The sequence below is a fragment of the Monodon monoceros genome, unplaced genomic scaffold (genome assembly GCF_005190385.1).
Source record: "Monodon monoceros isolate NGI ecotype Baffin Bay Population unplaced genomic scaffold, NGI_Narwhal_1 Super_Scaffold_13, whole genome shotgun sequence".
NCBI classification, from domain to species: domain Eukaryota; kingdom Metazoa; phylum Chordata; class Mammalia; order Artiodactyla; family Monodontidae; genus Monodon; species Monodon monoceros.
The window spans coordinates 58,356,634-58,372,870 of NW_021703769.1; the positions used below are offsets into that span (position 1 = coordinate 58,356,634).

The window sequence follows — 16,237 nt, forward strand, 5'->3', positions numbered from 1 at the left end:
AACAGTGCCTGGCAGCTAGTAAGTTTCTAGAAATTGTTAGCTGTTGTTACTGCCATTATAATTTTGTGTGAAGTGTCTTGACACTCTGCCATTATGGGTGGCAGTGAGTTGGCTTTGGGTATTTGCCTCATTTAGAAATTGTAAATTTTTGTTACTCGTTCAGGTGACTATGTCAGAAGAAATCAGAGAGGAGAATTTCTTCTCCTTCCAAAACATGCCAGGGAAGAGAGCTTTGTTTTGGTGATTTTTCTTTACCTGTTAAGGAATTCAAAACAGTTTTGAACTTTTTAGGAAGCTAAACAACAAACAGCTGCTCTTTGCTGCTCCCTAATGTTGTTTCTTAGCACAGTTGAAGACTGTCCTGTGTATTCCTCTGGACGCTTATGAAACTAAATGGCTTTTTCAGACACTCCTTTTCCTCTTTTAAATGTCTCTGGATTTCATCACGTGATTTTTTAATCTTCAGTTTGTCACAGGTTTCTCACCAGCCTCTTAGTGGTTTGAGCTGTTGACTGGATGTTCTAATTCTTCTCATCCTGGCAAAAAACCCTGGGGTTCATTAATTGGATTTCTTATCTCCCCAGCCCTGTGCACTGGATTTCCACTTTGAGGCTCTGTGGTAGATAATTCCACATTGCATATTCTTTCATTTTACTTTATTGATCAAATGAATTGATTTCTTTTTGAAAAAGATAATTTCTAGCAAATGGGGAGCCCTAGGGCATTTAGCAAATCTGAGCACATTTCCATGGGAATTTTAATATTTATATTGTTTATATTGATAGCTGCCGAGAGCAGTGCTTGGCCCGTAGGAAGTCATATGTAAGCACGGTCATCATCAGCATCACCCCTATCCTGGTGTGGAGCGAGGCCTTGAGCACGAAGTATGAGCTTTGGAGTCAGGCGTACTTATCTTCATGCCCACTCGGTCCACAAATCACCAGTTACCAGCTGTGTAATTTAGGACTTGCTCAGCTTCTCTAGGCCTCTCTTGCACGATCTGTAAAATTAGATGATGATCGTGGTACCCACTTCCTAGGGTTGAAGTGAGGATTAGATGTAATATTATTTGCTTGATACACCCAATGAGAACTTAGTAAGCGCAATACATTTTCTTCCTATGACTAGACATACCAGTGTTTTGGCTAATTTGGAAACTAAAGGCTGGAATGATTGCTCATTAATTCCTTCATTTAGCAGATACTTGTTTATAGGTCACTGGGTTGGCACTGAGGCTGCAAACTGGATGAGATGATTGCTGTTCTCAAGGAACTCAGAATTGAGCCTGGGCAATGGACATGTAAATTGCAGACAGTCGTGGTGGCCTGTGGTAATAATTACATAGTATAGACGTGAGAGGCGAGTACAGGGTCTTTAGTGGTCAAATGGGCAGGATGGGACTTCCAGGCAGCAGAAGTAGCAAATGTGAAGATGCAGGGGTGTGTGAGAAAGTAGTGGAATCATGGATGATGTGTTGTATGTGTTGGGAGATGGGCTGGAAGGTCAGTAGATTCTTGGCTTGCTGTCATGGGGAAGTGTTTGAACTTTATCCACTAGGGTATTATTTCTTAAACTATGGCTATTTGTATACTCTTTTCACAATTTTTGCCATTTCCGTATACCATCTGAGCCAGAGATTGGCTTGAGGTGGAATTCAAGGCCTTGTCTACTCTGGTCTTGTCATAAGCCATCAGTGAAATCAAAGATTGATGGCTACTTCTATTTTTTTCTTTTTTTTTGGTACACGGGCCTCTCACTGTTGTGGCCTCTCCCGTTGCAGAGCACAGGCTCCGGACGCGCAGGCTCAGCGGCCATGGCTCACGGGCCCAGCCGCTCCGCGGCATGTGGGATCTTCCCGGACCAGGGCACGAACTCGTGTCCCCTGCATCGGCAGGCGGACTCTCAACCACTGCGCCACCAGGGAAGCCCTCTATTTTTTTCTTGACATAGTAAAATGATTAACCTAAAAATGTGCATTTATGGTCCCCCTAAAATTATGTCATGTACCATATACCCATAGTAAACTGTGGTAAGAAAGATAATGATGTTGTCAGATTTGCATTTCAGGAGGGTAGCTGCTGATCAGCATGCCGGGGGATGGGCAGGTGAGATGGGACCTGGGGTTGGAGCCAGAGGCCATGGCTCTGTGCAGTAGGCAAGGAAGCTGAGTGGAGGTGGTGGTATTGGGAGAAGGGACGGAAGGCTTAGGACTGAGGCTTGGTAAGATTGACTGACATGGGGGATGAGACATAAATGCTCTGGCTCTAAGAGATGACCAGAAATCAGAACAAATGTATATTGTTTTAAATTTTGTTTGTTTTATTTATTTTTATATTTTTGGCTCTAGTAACAGGCTGTAAATTTTATTATGAGTGGCCTTTGCTTTTTCAAAGGTACATCTTACTTCAGAGTTGCCTGCATCTTATTTGTTTTTGTTTTTTTAATTGGAGTGTGGGTGATTTACAATGTGTTAATCTCTGCTGTACAGCAAAGTGAATCAGTTACACATATAGATACATCCACTGTTTTTTAGATTCTTTTCCCATGTACGTCATTACAGAGTATTGAATAGAGTTCCCTATGCTATACAGTAGTTCCTTATTAGTTATCTATTTTATATATGGTAGTGTGTATGTCAATCCCAATCTCCCAATTTATCCCTCCCCACCACCCGTAACCATACGTTTGTTTTCTACATCTGTGACTCTATTGTTTGTTTAAAGGAAGCTTTTGTTGTGGAGTTTTCTTTCTCCTGGGCTATGGACTCTGACCAAACTTGAAGATCCCTTGGCCACTGACTTTGGTTTTTTGTTTTTTTTTTTTTCACCACACTGCGCAGCATGCGGGATCTTAGTTCCCCAACCAGGGATCGAACCTGTGCCCCTGCAGTGGAAGCGCAGAGTCTTAACCACTGGACCACCTTGGCCACTGACTTGATACACATTAACCGTTTCCTTGCCGCTTCTGCATTGAGGGGCTCTTACTTTTCTCCATCTTCTTTTTCCCTTTTGATTTACCAGCTTCTTCAGCTGATTCCTTCTCAGCTGCCATCTCCTGTTCCTGACTTCGAAGCTCCTCATCTGCCAAAAGAATCCCAAGCGGTGTTCGTGTCTAGACCAGAGCTGGAGGGTCTGTCCACCCCAGAGAAGACAGTTACTGTGTTTATATTAGTAACTTTAAAAAATGGTCAGAAATGATGATTTAACCCGTTTAAAAGTTGGTTATTTTTCTAATTTCTGGTTCCTCTGGTAGAACATTCATTTGACTTCATTTTACATGCCTGCCTGCCATCCTCAGGCCTTCACACGAACAGTATCTTTTTTTTTTTAATCAATTTTTATTGGAGTATAGTTGCTTTACACACACTGATAGTATCTTGAAAACTACTGCCTTGTGAGTTTTCACTGTTACCAAGCTTGCATTTTTTCTGGTTCTTTGTCAACTGTTTTTTCCCCCTCTTTTTTCTCTACCATATCCTCTTCTCCCTCCCTCTGGGTAACTTATGTTAATGATCAAGAATCGTTTGTTCTGTGTGTTTCTCCACATTCATTTAATCTTTTACAATTAAAATACATGTGTATACATACACACGCACGCAGGTTTTATTGCCATTGTCTTACAAAAATTGAATTATATGTAATGTTCTGCATCTGTATTTTCTCTCTTGGCACTACCCTGACAAAACCTTTCCAAGCTAGAGTTCTAAAAATTCTTTTTAAAAGCCTGCATTATATTGCATGATGCAGATATACCAACAATTGCCTATGAAGTAATACTGACTTTGTTTCCAATTTTTACTACTATGGACAGTGAAACAACAGACATCCTTGAGCATGTTTTCTTATGTACTAAGGATTTTGTTTGGCAGAGATTTCCAGGTTGGGTTGTTGGGCCAAAGAGAATGTGTTTATTTTTAATAGTTGTGGTCAGGTATCTTTCTAAAAATTTCTACTGGCAGTGCATGAAACTACCCTTTTCTTCCTTCCTAATAATAGTTTTGAGTGTTGTTTTGAAGTTTTGTCAGTCTGATGGTTGAAAAGTGGTGGCTCACTGTCATTTTAATTTGCATGTTGATTGCTAGTGAATTTCAGTTTTTTTTTTCTAATATTTGTGAGCTATTTGGCTTTGCTCTCTTGTGCAAAGCTGCTTCATATTGTTTGTCCAATTTCTTGTTGGATTATTTGTCCCCTTGTCAATTTGTGAGAGCTCTTTGTATATTATAGTAATTAATTAACCTTTCATCTGTTTTCTGCGTTGCAAATATTTTTTTTCAAATCTGTCCATTATCTTTGTAGGCACAGGTAATAGTATCTATTGCAATATTACATTTAAAAAGTTTTACATGGTTAAATGTCTTTTTACTGATTCCATATACCAACCTACCAGTTTCTGTGTTTTCAGTGTTTTAAGATCTTTCTCAATGTTAGAGTATGCATGTGGTCTTTTACATTTACTTACAGGATTTTTAATGTGTACAGTTAAGCCTTTGATCCGTCTGGAATTTATCTTTGTAGGGTTTCTGAGATAAAACTAAAACCAATTTTGGTTTCTTCTAGGTGGATGCCACCTTTCTCAGAGATCTTTTTGGCTCATTATCTCTGGGCTGCAATTTACTTTCGTTCCATTTACTTAGCACAGAGAGAGGGTGCTCTAGGCCAAAGCACGGAGGACTAATTGAGAGCCCTGCGCTGATCTGATGCACTGGTCCCAGCACCCCTGGCACAGCAAGGAGTGGGAGAGAGCCTTGTACTCTGGTGCCGTCACGCTGAAGAGGAGGAGCCCAGCCTTAACCCCAGCCCTCATTATCCTTGCTTTAGATGAGTTTGCCTGAATTTTCAAGGATGCTTAAGTCTACCCACCTGATGGTAGATGATGCAAATAATTGAGAGGACAGGCTTATGGAAGCCCAGTCCTCTTCCTCTTTCTCTCCCTCCTCCTTCAAATGGGAATCATACCATTTATATTACACTGTAACTTGCTTTTTTTTTTTTTTATAAAATAACTTGGCCATGTATTATGGACATTGTTTCAGGTCCCTAGGTAACATAATGGTGCAGCCTACCATCCATGGCTTCTTTATGTGTAATTAAGAAAGAAAAGCTAGTGCCAGTTTTAATTGGATAATTTCATCAATTATGAGGCACACTTGGATTTCCGAGACCTTAAAATGTGGGGAAGAAAGGTGCTTCTAGGTTGTTTAGGTTTGGCATCTCATTCTTTTAAAATTTCTACATAATATTTTGTAGTGTGGAGGTGCTGTAACTTATTTACTGTTTTCCTGTTAATGGACGTTCAGGTTGTGTCTAGTTTTGTTTCTGCTTTTACTATTATAACAATGCCGCAATAAAAATATTTGTGTATATGTATGTCTTTGCCTACTAATGCTTTTATATCTAATTGTTTATTTCAACTTTAAAAAAAATAAATTTATTTTATTTATTTTTGGCTGTGTTGGGTCTTTGTTGCAGTGCGTGGGCTTCTCACTGCGGTGGCTTCTCTTGCTGTGGAGCATGGGCTCTAGGTGCGCAGGCTTCAGTAGTTGTAACACGTGGGCTCAGTAGTTGTGGCTCGCAGGCTGTAGAGCGCAGGCTCAGTAGTTGTGGCACACGGGCTTAGTTGCTCTGTGGTATGTGGGATCTTCCTGGCCCAGGGCTCGAACCCATGTCCCCTGCATTAGCAGGTGGATTCTTAACCACTGTGCCACCAGGGAAGCCCTATTTCAACTTTTAATTTTGAGATAATTATAGATTCACATGCAGTTGTAAGAAATAATGTAGAAAGATCCCATTTACCCTTTACCCAGTTTTCCCCAGTGGTCACATCTTGTAAAATTCTAGGCCAGCATTTCAAATTTCGCTAGTTTTACTTATACTTATTTGTGTGTGTGTGTGTTCAGTTCTGTGCAGTTTTATCACTCTGTAGGTTCATGTGTCCCCCACCACAGTCAAGATACAGAATGGTTTCATCACCACAGGGTTCCTCCTGTTGCTTTTTTATAACTATGCCCACCTCCCTCCTGTCCCCTCCCTCCCCATCCCTAACTCCTGGCAACTACCAATCTGTTCTCCATTTCTATAATTTCGTCATTCCAAGAATGTTATGTAAATGGAATCATACAGTGTGTAAGTTTTGGGATTGGCTTTTTTTTTTTTTTCACTCAGGGTAATTTCCTTGAGAGTCATCCAGATTGTTGTATGTATCCGTAGCGTGTTTCTTTTTATTGCTGAGTAGTATTCCGTGGTCTGGATGTACCACAATCTGTTTATTCATTGAAGGACATCTGTGTTGTTTTCAGTTTTGGGCTACTGGAAATAATGCTGCTATAAACATTTATGTACAGGTTGTTTGTGTGAACATAAGTTTTCATTTCTCTGAGATAAGTACTCAAGAGTACAATTGCTGGGTTGTATGATAATTTGCATATTTAGTTTTGTAAGAAACTGCCAACTGTTTTCCAGACTGGCTGTACCATTTACATTCCCACCAGCAACGTGTGAGTGATCCAGTTTCTCTGCATTCTTGTCAGCATTTAGTACTCTCATGATTTTCTATTTTGGCCATCCCTATAGGTGTGTAGACATATCTCACTGTAGCGTTAATGTGCATTTCCCCAATGGCTAATGATGTTGAATGTATTTTCCTGTTCTTATACGTGTGTATCCTCTGGTGAAATATCTGTTCATGGTTTTTGCTCATTTTCTAATTAGTAGTGCTTTTATTTTTATAGGATAAATTCCTAGACGTAGGATTGCTGGGTCAAAGGGTACAGGCATTTAAAAAAATTGTTCTGCCTGGTCTCTTTGCAGAAGGATGTAGGAATTCACGTTTATATTCCAATCAGCAGTACCCATTTACATGCACTCTTGCTAGGTCTGTGACTGGTTTGAAATTGATAGTCCTAAGTTGATATCTTAGTATCTGTGACACTTTCCTGGTCACTAGTGAGACTGAATATCTTTTCCTATGTTTATTGGCCAACTGTATTTCCTCCCTTCATGGTTTGTTGGTTCACCTTCTTTAGTAATAGTCTTTTAATTTTTTGAGTTGCATGTCTTTTTTTTGTCCATTTGTGGAAGCTCTTCGTGTACTATGGCCCTTCATTTTTTTTCAGTTGTGTGCTGTAAATATTTTCTCCAGTCTATCATTTATTGTTTTACCATATTTATATCTTTTGCCGTGTTGAAATTTAAACATTTTATGTGGTTAATTCTATGAATCTTTAAAATTTTGCTTTGAGAGTATACTGTCCTGAGGTTCTTCTGTGTTTTTCTCTATCATTTTTTCTCTACTTATATTTTTGATCTTAACCCATCTGGAATTTAGCTCTGTGATGGTTTGAGACAGAAGTTTATTTTTATTTTCTTTCAGCCCTATAACCACTTGGGTCAGTGCCACTGGTTAAATAGCCCATTCTTGCCTATCTTGAGTTGAAGTGCTACCATTATTATATATAAAATATTTCCATATTCATTTGGACTTTTGGAGGGCGATTCTCTATACTGCTTCATCAATTTGTTTATCTCTGTACCCAAAACCACACTAGGCCAAGTCCTTCCTGTGATTAGTATTGGAATTGTATTAAATATATACATTAATTTGGGAAGAATTAACATTTTTATTTTAATAAATCTTCCCATTTAGGAAAATAATATTTCTATTTATTTTGAGCTTTACACCTTTTAAGAATATTATGTTTTTCTTCATATAGGGCGTGTCTTTCTTATTAAAAATATGATTTATTTTACTGTTGTTACTGTTGTGAATGTAGTTTGCCTCCACCATTTTGTTGACTTAAAAAAAATCAACTTTTAATGTTACAGTTTCTTTTATTGCAATATTTTAAATTTGTGGGTTAGAAACTTTTTTATATCTTTTTGTAGATAGCTTTTTTTTTACTTAACATTATAATCAAGCTTTAAAAAAAAAAATGCCATTTCAAGTTTCCAGTAAGCATTTTAATAGTTGCATGTTTTTTTTCTCACCATAACTTTTTCTTTCCCTTTTTTTTTTTTTTTTTTGTGGTACGCGGGCCTCTCACTGTTGTGGCCTCTGCCGCTGCAGAGCACAGGCTCCGGACGCGCAGGCTCAGCGGCCATGGCTCATGGGCCCAGCCGCTCCGCGGCATGTGGGATCTTCCTGGACGGGGGCACGAACCCGTGTCCCCTGCATTGGCAGGCGGACTCTCAACCACTGCACCACCAGGGAAGCCCTCTCACCATAACTTTGATGCCATATTTTTTCATTCTTTTTAGCTCAAGGTGGCAATATTTCTGGTTCTTGAGACATGAATACTTTTTAAATGCTTGTTTTAGAAAAAAAAGCTAAGTAAGAAAAGCATAGAGGCAAGAAAGACATCAACAGTAATTATTTTACCAAGTTGCTCTTAATTTTTCACATAATCCCCTTCAGATTTTTTTGTGTTTTTTTTAGCATAGTTGAAAACATACTTAATATACAGTTTTGTACCCTGCTTATTTTTCATTTTATGTGATAAACCTGTTGGCTTATCATTATAAGCTCTTGGTAAATAAGGGCTAAATGGCATTCGATTTTGTATTATCATTTATTTTGATAATTATTTGATAATAATTATCAATTATTTTGTATTATCATTTAACCAGTTCCCCAAGTGTCAAATCTTTGTGTTTTTAACTTTCCACAGTTGTAAATAATGTTTTGAATATTTTCATTCTTAAATCTTTATCTGACTTGTAGATTACAACTGAGGATTGATTTCTGCCAGTAGAATTCAGCGGTTAAAGGATGTGAACCTTTCTGAAATTTATAACACATAAATGTAGGGCATGGCCCATTTCAAATGACTGTCATGTGATGGCCTTGCTGTAGTTGATGATTGTACTGTCTTAAATCTGAGGTATGGCTAATGCTGTTAATGGCCCGTTTTTATGGGTACAGTCGACTCCGTTCTAGGTGACATTGGAGCTTTCCACACGAGGATGATCCAATCCATTTTCATGATTGTACTTTTCACCATAAGGTTCTAGTAAAGCTGTAATGTAGTGAAAGGATCAATTTGAAATTATGCTGTTAGGAGGTTAATTTGATGCAGCTCTTAAAATGCAGCTTTCATTGCTGATCCTTTCTGTCTCACGTTTGCCATAAATGTCTAACATTTGCCATAAAAAAGTACAGGATTCTTAGGATTCTTATTATAGATTAATGTGGCAGGTTAAGCGGTCTTGAAATTTAGGACACAGCTGAGGAAAACCAGTGCTTGCAGAATTTTAGCAGCAAACCAGTTAAGCTCGTGCAATATCCAGCTGTGCCGGCCGCGGTGAGACAGTTTTAAAGTCAGCAGGAGGAGGTTATTTCATTTTCCACTCGTTAACTCCTTCAGCAAGCTTTTACCGGGCACCTTGAGGGCAGGTTTTTTTAAAACAGCTTAACTGAAGTCTAATTTACTTACCATAAAAATCTACTCCTTGTACATGTACAATGCAGTGATTTTTTTAAAAGTAAATTTATAGAGTTATGTAACCATCACCACAGTTCAGGTTCAGAACATTTTCATTGCCCCAAAGAGTTCCCTTGTGCCAATTTACAGTTAATTCCTGATTTCAGCCTTAGGCGACACTAATCTACTTGTAGTTTCTGTGTATTTACCTTTTCTCGACATTTCATGGAATCATACAACATATGGCTTTTGGGTGTGACGTCTTTCCCTTAGCATATTTTCAAGGCTCATCCTTGTGTCAGTACTTTATGCCTTTTTATTGCTGAATAGTAGTCCATTGTATCGATATACCACATTTTATTTATCCATTCATCTGGTAAACAGCTATATGCATAAAAACTTGAAGTGATTTTCTTGGCTGGTGCTTTTTAAAAAAATTAAAACATTCACTGTTAAGTGCCCTGCTTAAATTAAGAACATGGCCAATTCATTAACTGATAGTAGAAGTCAGATGTGAGAAAATGACGTGGAGGCAGCCAATCCTCCCACCGCCTCCCCTCCCCTGCCGCGTGTCAGAGAGCACTCAGCAGAGAGCATTCTGGGAAACAAGAGAGACTGAGCTGAGAAAATAATGAGCTCCGTGAAAGCAGGTGCCCCTTTCATTTCTGCAGAAAGTATCATATGCCTGAGTCAAGGTGAGAAGAAATGGAAAATCTTCAGGTGACATGATTATAAATCAGTGCCCAGAGCGTGCCCACTACAAGCTGAAGGGCTTAGATTCATGTAGTTGGACCAGTGTGTTCTCCTTGGTTCCCTAGTCTTTTCAAAAAAAAATTTATTTATTATTATTATTAATTAATTAATTAATTTTGGCAGCACCAGGTCTTAGTTGCAGCATGCAGGATCTTTTAGTTGCGGCATGTGGACTTCTTAGTTGCAGCATGTGGACCCCTAGTTGTGGCATGCATGTGGGATCTAGTTCCCTGACCAGGGATTGAACCTGGACCCCCTGCATTGGGAGCACAGAGTCCTACCCACTGGACCACCAGGGAAGTCCCTTGGTTCCCTAGTCTTAACTGACCTGGATTTGGATTCCAGATTATACAAGATCTCCTGAGATGCATCTCTCACCTAAGTATACATAAAGTCCATGTTCTGATTTCTTCGAGGGGAGGGACCATATTGGTCACATATACCACAGATGGCAGGCATTGTGCTAGGTGCTGTCGCCACTAAGATGAATGAGGTGTGATCCTTGCTCTCTGGAAACTCAAGTTAGCAAGAGGAGACAGCTGTGGAAAGCAGATTATTAACAGAGGTTGACCAAGTGCTGCAGCAGAAGGAAGCTCAGCATGAGGAAGCACTCAGGAAGGCTTCCTGGAGGAGGGGACCCTTGAGCTAAGTCTTGAATGACCTGTAAATATAAGCTCAGGTCAAATGGGGAGGTGAAAAGGGGACATGGAGAGGGTGTTAAGTAGAATGGCCTTCAGCAAGGCAGGCATCATAATAAACTAATTATAGGACTAACGCCCACCTGGGTTTTCTGCTGTGTTGGGTTGATTGTGATATATGTGCATCTGGAAGGTAATGCTGCTGATGTAAGCAAACCTTGGGGACTGGGTTTGTGTTGTTCACCCATTCCCCTTAGGGGCCAGATGTTATTATAGAGTTGGTGGGGCAGTTACTGCCTTGTGCACTGGAGCCCAACAAACCGACGGGGATTGTTGGGTTAATCATTGTATCTGCAGATGATTTAAAGATGTGGTTTATTATGGAGAACTCTAAACACAGACCAAGGTTTTTGCCCTCCTCCCCACCCCACCCTGAAACAGGGCCCTGGTCAGGCTCCGTTTTGCTATGCCTTGCTTTTGGTTCCTGTGGGATTTAGATAGTTTTGGTGGGTGTCCCAGCTTTCAGGGAGCCCTCAGGTGTGCGCCTGTGTGGATATGCAGAGAGACTAGCATATGCACATCTAATATTTAAGAGTGACATCTGCCACAGCAAAAAGGGTTGTATCAATGTGAGGGAGTACTCTGGGACCCAGGGTTCAAGGTTAATCACCTTTTTACCTATCCACTGAAAAAGTATTTACGGAGCACACACTGTGTTCCAGGCACTGAGTGAGCTAGGTGCAGGGGAGCCAGGAGGACAAGGTAGGAGTTGGAAACCAAATAGTGTAGTTGAGGACAAGTTCAGTTTGGGATGCCAGGTAGGGCTCCTTCCTGTGGAGGACGAACTTTTTTTTAAAAAGTTTTAATTTTATATTGGGGTATAACCGATTAACAATGTGATAGTTTCAGGTGCACAGCAAAGTGACTCAGCCATACGTATACATGTATCCATTCTCCCCCAAACTCCTGGAGGGCTAACTTTGATCACTGGCAGTAGTAGCCTAGAATTCTGGGATGGATTAGTGATGTCTGTGATGGGCACAGACTAGAGGATAAATATTCGTGTGCTGTGTATTTGCTGATGCTGGGTTAGCGTTTTCTGGTGTAGACAGAAGACTTGAGTAAAGGTGGCATATGGGAGGGAGTTGACTTTTGTCTTAGAATAAAGCATGTTTGTCTTGGTGGCATGGGGTGTAGTGGAAACTACCTTGGATCAGCATGGGGGTGGGTAGGGCTGGAGTACCCATGTTGCTGCCAATTATGTACTTACTAGGTACTGTCTCTTAAATGTCTCTAAGCCTCAGTTTCTTGACGTGTAAAATGGAGATAATAATACCTGCCTCAACCATATTATAATGTTGATGGGAGGAGCTAGTGAGATCATGGATGTGAAGATGTTTTACCACCCACAGAGTGATAGACACTTGTAGTATTATAACTACAGGTGTGGGGCTGGGTGGAGCAGGAAATGCCTGTAGTTACGCAAGGATGAGCCAGATGGTGGTGGCCGCAGGGTCTTTGCACTGGGTCTGTCTGCCCAGCCTGCTGCCTCTTGTCATATCCAGGTCATAAGGTTACCTCCATTCGGGCCACAGAATCTAAGCCTGTTCTTGCCCTGGCTCCACCTACCACCTCATCCTGTTTTATTTTCTTCAAAGGTCTCATCAACTGATATGGTCTGGTTAGCTTATTTGTTTGTGTATCTTCCCCTGCTAGAACCATGGAAATGTGGTGAGGCAGAGACCTTTTCTGTCTCACTCCCACCTTCATATCCTCAGAGCCTAGAACAGTGCCTGGCACATAGGAGAAGTTCAGGATTTCTTAACATTTGTTGCATGAATGATTGGAAGGGTCTCTGAAGTCCACAGACCCAATTGGGCTGGGGGCCCAGGGTCCCTGTGAGGATTGTTAAGAATCGAGTGTAGTTGCTGTGACCTCATCTCTCTGTGAACATGTTCCTGAATCTCCCATTTCTTTGGTTACTGATAAATCAATTCAGTTAAATGCACAGTAATTGTAACTTAATTGACAATTCCATCAACTCTGGATCTGACTTCACAATGTAATCTCGTACAACAAAATAAAGGACAGGAATCAGAATTCATATTATTTTTTAGGGTATGTAACAGGCCATGAAATTACACAGTGTTTCCAATTTGGCAGGCTGGTGAATTCAATCTCTTAAGAGATAATCTTGTTTCATAAAGGACATGATATGAATGAGAGTTGAAACTTGTGAATTGGATACAATTAACACCCAACCCCTCCCCACACAGAACTGATTTGTTTTTAAATTGGCTTTTTTTTTTTTTCTTTACCCCTGCTGGCTGGCACCAGTTCCATTTCCCCTTGTTTTTTGTGAATTGTTACTGTGCTTTCACCAGTCTGATGAACTTGGCTAGACTGTGCGGGGCTTCCCTAAGTTATGTGAAATGAACATGAATGGAGATTGGTGTGGAGTCAGTTACATGTCAGTTACCTGTCTGTAAATCCAGGTGTCTAGTGTGTACCCTCACTAGCTCCCTGGAGATGCCAGGGCCGCCCTGTTGTTTCTCTGCCTTCACAGGGTGGATTGATGAATCATTGGTTCTCTCGCAGGGTAACCTGTCTGTGTGCCCAGTTTGAGGCCGTCCTGCAGCATGGCTTGAAGAGGAGTCGAGGATTAGCACTAACAGCAGCCGCGATCAAACAGGCAGCAGGCTTCTCCAGCAAAACAGAAACAGGTACTGCTCGGCCTGATGCATCCCGGAGGATGTTCCTTTCTCTTGTTCTTTTAATTTTTGTTTATTTTTTAATAGCGGGCAAGGCAATCATCGTGCGGGACTGGTGGGGGCCAGTGGCACGTGGTGGTGCAGAAATCCGTGGTAAGGATGTCTTACTTGCAGTCAGTTAGGGTGTTGTCTGGTTTCTTAATTTAAATGAAGTCAGCCTTTGTGCAGAATTCTCAGAGCCATGTGTTGTGGTCTCCGAGGGGCTTGGGGGACCTGCAGCTAAGGTGCTTATCTCACCGACATGGTGTGGCAATTGCTGTGAAACTAATAATCTGTTCTAACTTTATGCACAAGGATAGCACGGCATTTCATAATTAAATCTGTCTTCAATAACAGCAGCAGAAACCAGGCAGGTCTCTGAGCTTATAGTTCTGCTGCCATCCATTTTCAAATTGTCACAGCATTTCCCTTGTCCTGTGCTGCTGTGTCTCTGATGACAGGGATAATGCTACTACTAATAATTCAACACTCATGGGTACCTAGTGCTAGCCTAGCACTTTGTTAGTCTTTTATATAAATTAACTCGCTCAGTTCACACAGTAGCCCTGTGAGTGGTGGGGACCTTCATCTCTCTTCTCTATGGTACAGATGTGATTTGTTTGAAGCGGTTTGATTTGGATCTGAACTTTGAAGTGTGTCATGTCATATAAACAACATCCTGTGTTCCACCCCACTCGCACATTTAAAAGAGCAGGTTCTTTCAGACCCTGCTTGTGGCTGCCGCCCTGAATTCCCAAATCCTTCTTGTTACCGTGATATCAGTGTCACTGTCACTGCTGAGTAAAATGTGTCACCTTTTGCTAGTTCACCTCCTTTCACAGCAGAAAATCAGTGCTCACCGTGTTTGGTAGAGGTGTTTGTGGAAATTCTCTGCCCACTGGAGCGAACCCTTTGCCTTTCCCTCTCATGTTGGCGTGTCTCCTTTCCCTTTTCTCTCACCCCTTCAGCAGATCTTTCATCCCTGTTCATCTCACTGGTTGCTCATTTTCAGAAATGAATGTGGGTCCTGTTGGGGTCAGGGGATGGCTGCAAGAGGGATTCCTGTCATCGTTGATTTCTCTTCTGTGTTCCCGAGTCCCTTCCTTAAAAGTCAGGGACATAGGGGGCCAGTTCAGAGAAGAGCCGGTGTCAAGGGCCTCAGTCCTCGTAGAAACCACAGCCAGCTGCCTTGGCCACCTTGGATGTCAGCCTCAGTCATCTCGGTGGCATTTTATGTACAGGATGCTTCCCTGAGCCTCTGTGTGGGGATGCCGTAGGGCTGGTTGATGGCTGTTTGAGGACATGGCTTTTCCGAGAGTCCTCCTTGGCTTGCTGGGCCCTTGTGTTTCTTCTCATTTCCTTCTTACCTGTCTGTGGGGCAGCTACCTCAGAGGAACTGGTGTGGAATAGACCACCAGGCTCTGGGCAGCTCCTGGGCATGGCAGAGGCAACCCTGGCTTTGGAGTCAGACTCTGAGGGTAAGTCTGGCATGACCCTGGGAAAATGCCCCTCTGTGCCTTCATTGTTTGCACCTGTAAAGGCAGAGCATCTGGTCTCCCTGCCAGGCTGTCAGGAGGCTTCAGTGAGACTCTCATGTGAAGCACCTGCTTCAGTTCATAGATCCGCCCCCCCAATAAATGTTTAACCAGCTACCCTCTTCTTCCAAATACCCTTTAAACTTTTAATCTCTTTCTCCACCTCACCCCCTCTTGAGGCTCTGACCTTTTTTTTTTTTTTTGCAGTACATGGGCCTCTCACTGTCGTGGCCTCTTCCGTTGCGGAGCACAGGCTCCGGACGCGCAGGCCCAGCGGCCATGGCTCACGGGCCCAGCCGCTCCACGGCATGTGGGATCTTCCCGGACCGGGGCACGAACCCGTGTCCCCTGTATCGGCAGGCGGACTCTCAACCACTGCGCCACCAGGGAAGCCCGAGGCTCTGACCTTTTAACCATGAAGAATGGCTCTACCTATTCCCATCCAGACTAGAATTCTTATGTTTTTGTTACTTGGCCCTGATAATCACAGAAGCACCTACACGTTCTCAGGACATCGCCAGCCTTCACCTTGCTGTCTCCCTGCATCTTAGCATGATTTCTACACTTGCATCCTGAAGAGACTGATGAGCAGTCTCTGGCTTTGTTTTTGTTGAGGAGGGTGTGCTGGGAAGCCTCCTGGCCAATTAGAAGCAAAGGAAAGACCAAACTAGCTTAGCTCTGGAGTAGTTGCCAAGGGCTTGTGTCATCATTGTTGGCAGCGTTAATTAACCATTCACGGGTGTAGGATGGTCCTTGGCTGATTAAAACCTCTTTCCTGCCCTTGAATGTTTGATTAAAAACCTCACGAGAGAGGGGGCAGGTGTTTCTTCAGCTGCTCAGAGTTGGAAAAGATAAGATCAATGACTTCTTACGGTTGTTCTTAAAGCCATTGGAATGACCTTGCCATGCAGAATGAATAAAATGAAGTCTGAAGAGAAGGATCCGACGGGAATGAGCGTTGCTGTGCTCCCTTGTCTCTGCTGGCTGCTGGGCTGGGCCCTCTATGTAGCTTAGCAATCGGACGGCAGGGTTGAAATCCCCGCTCAGCAACTTGTCACACATGAGCTCTCTGGGACACCTCCTCTCTGAGCTTCTGTTTCCTCTTGTGTAAACTAAGGGTGATAATGGGCTCCGCCTCGCAGGGTT

The 16,237-nt window shown here is 42.0% G+C and overlaps 1 protein-coding gene across 3 annotated transcripts in view; it reads left to right on the forward strand.

Moving 5' to 3' along the window:
- The window catches only part of SNX29 (sorting nexin 29), a 549,826-nt gene that overhangs the window by 30,255 nt on the left and 503,334 nt on the right, over positions 1–16,237 (forward strand). For all 3 annotated transcript variants that reach the window (XR_003793181.1, XM_029220773.1, XM_029220775.1), the window contains exon 4: positions 13,405–13,529. Coding sequence is in view for 2 of the 3 variants with exons in the window: in XM_029220773.1 (XP_029076606.1) it covers positions 13,405–13,529 (125 nt within the window). In the remaining variant the exon portion in view is untranslated. The remainder of the gene's footprint in view (positions 1–13,404; positions 13,530–16,237) is intronic.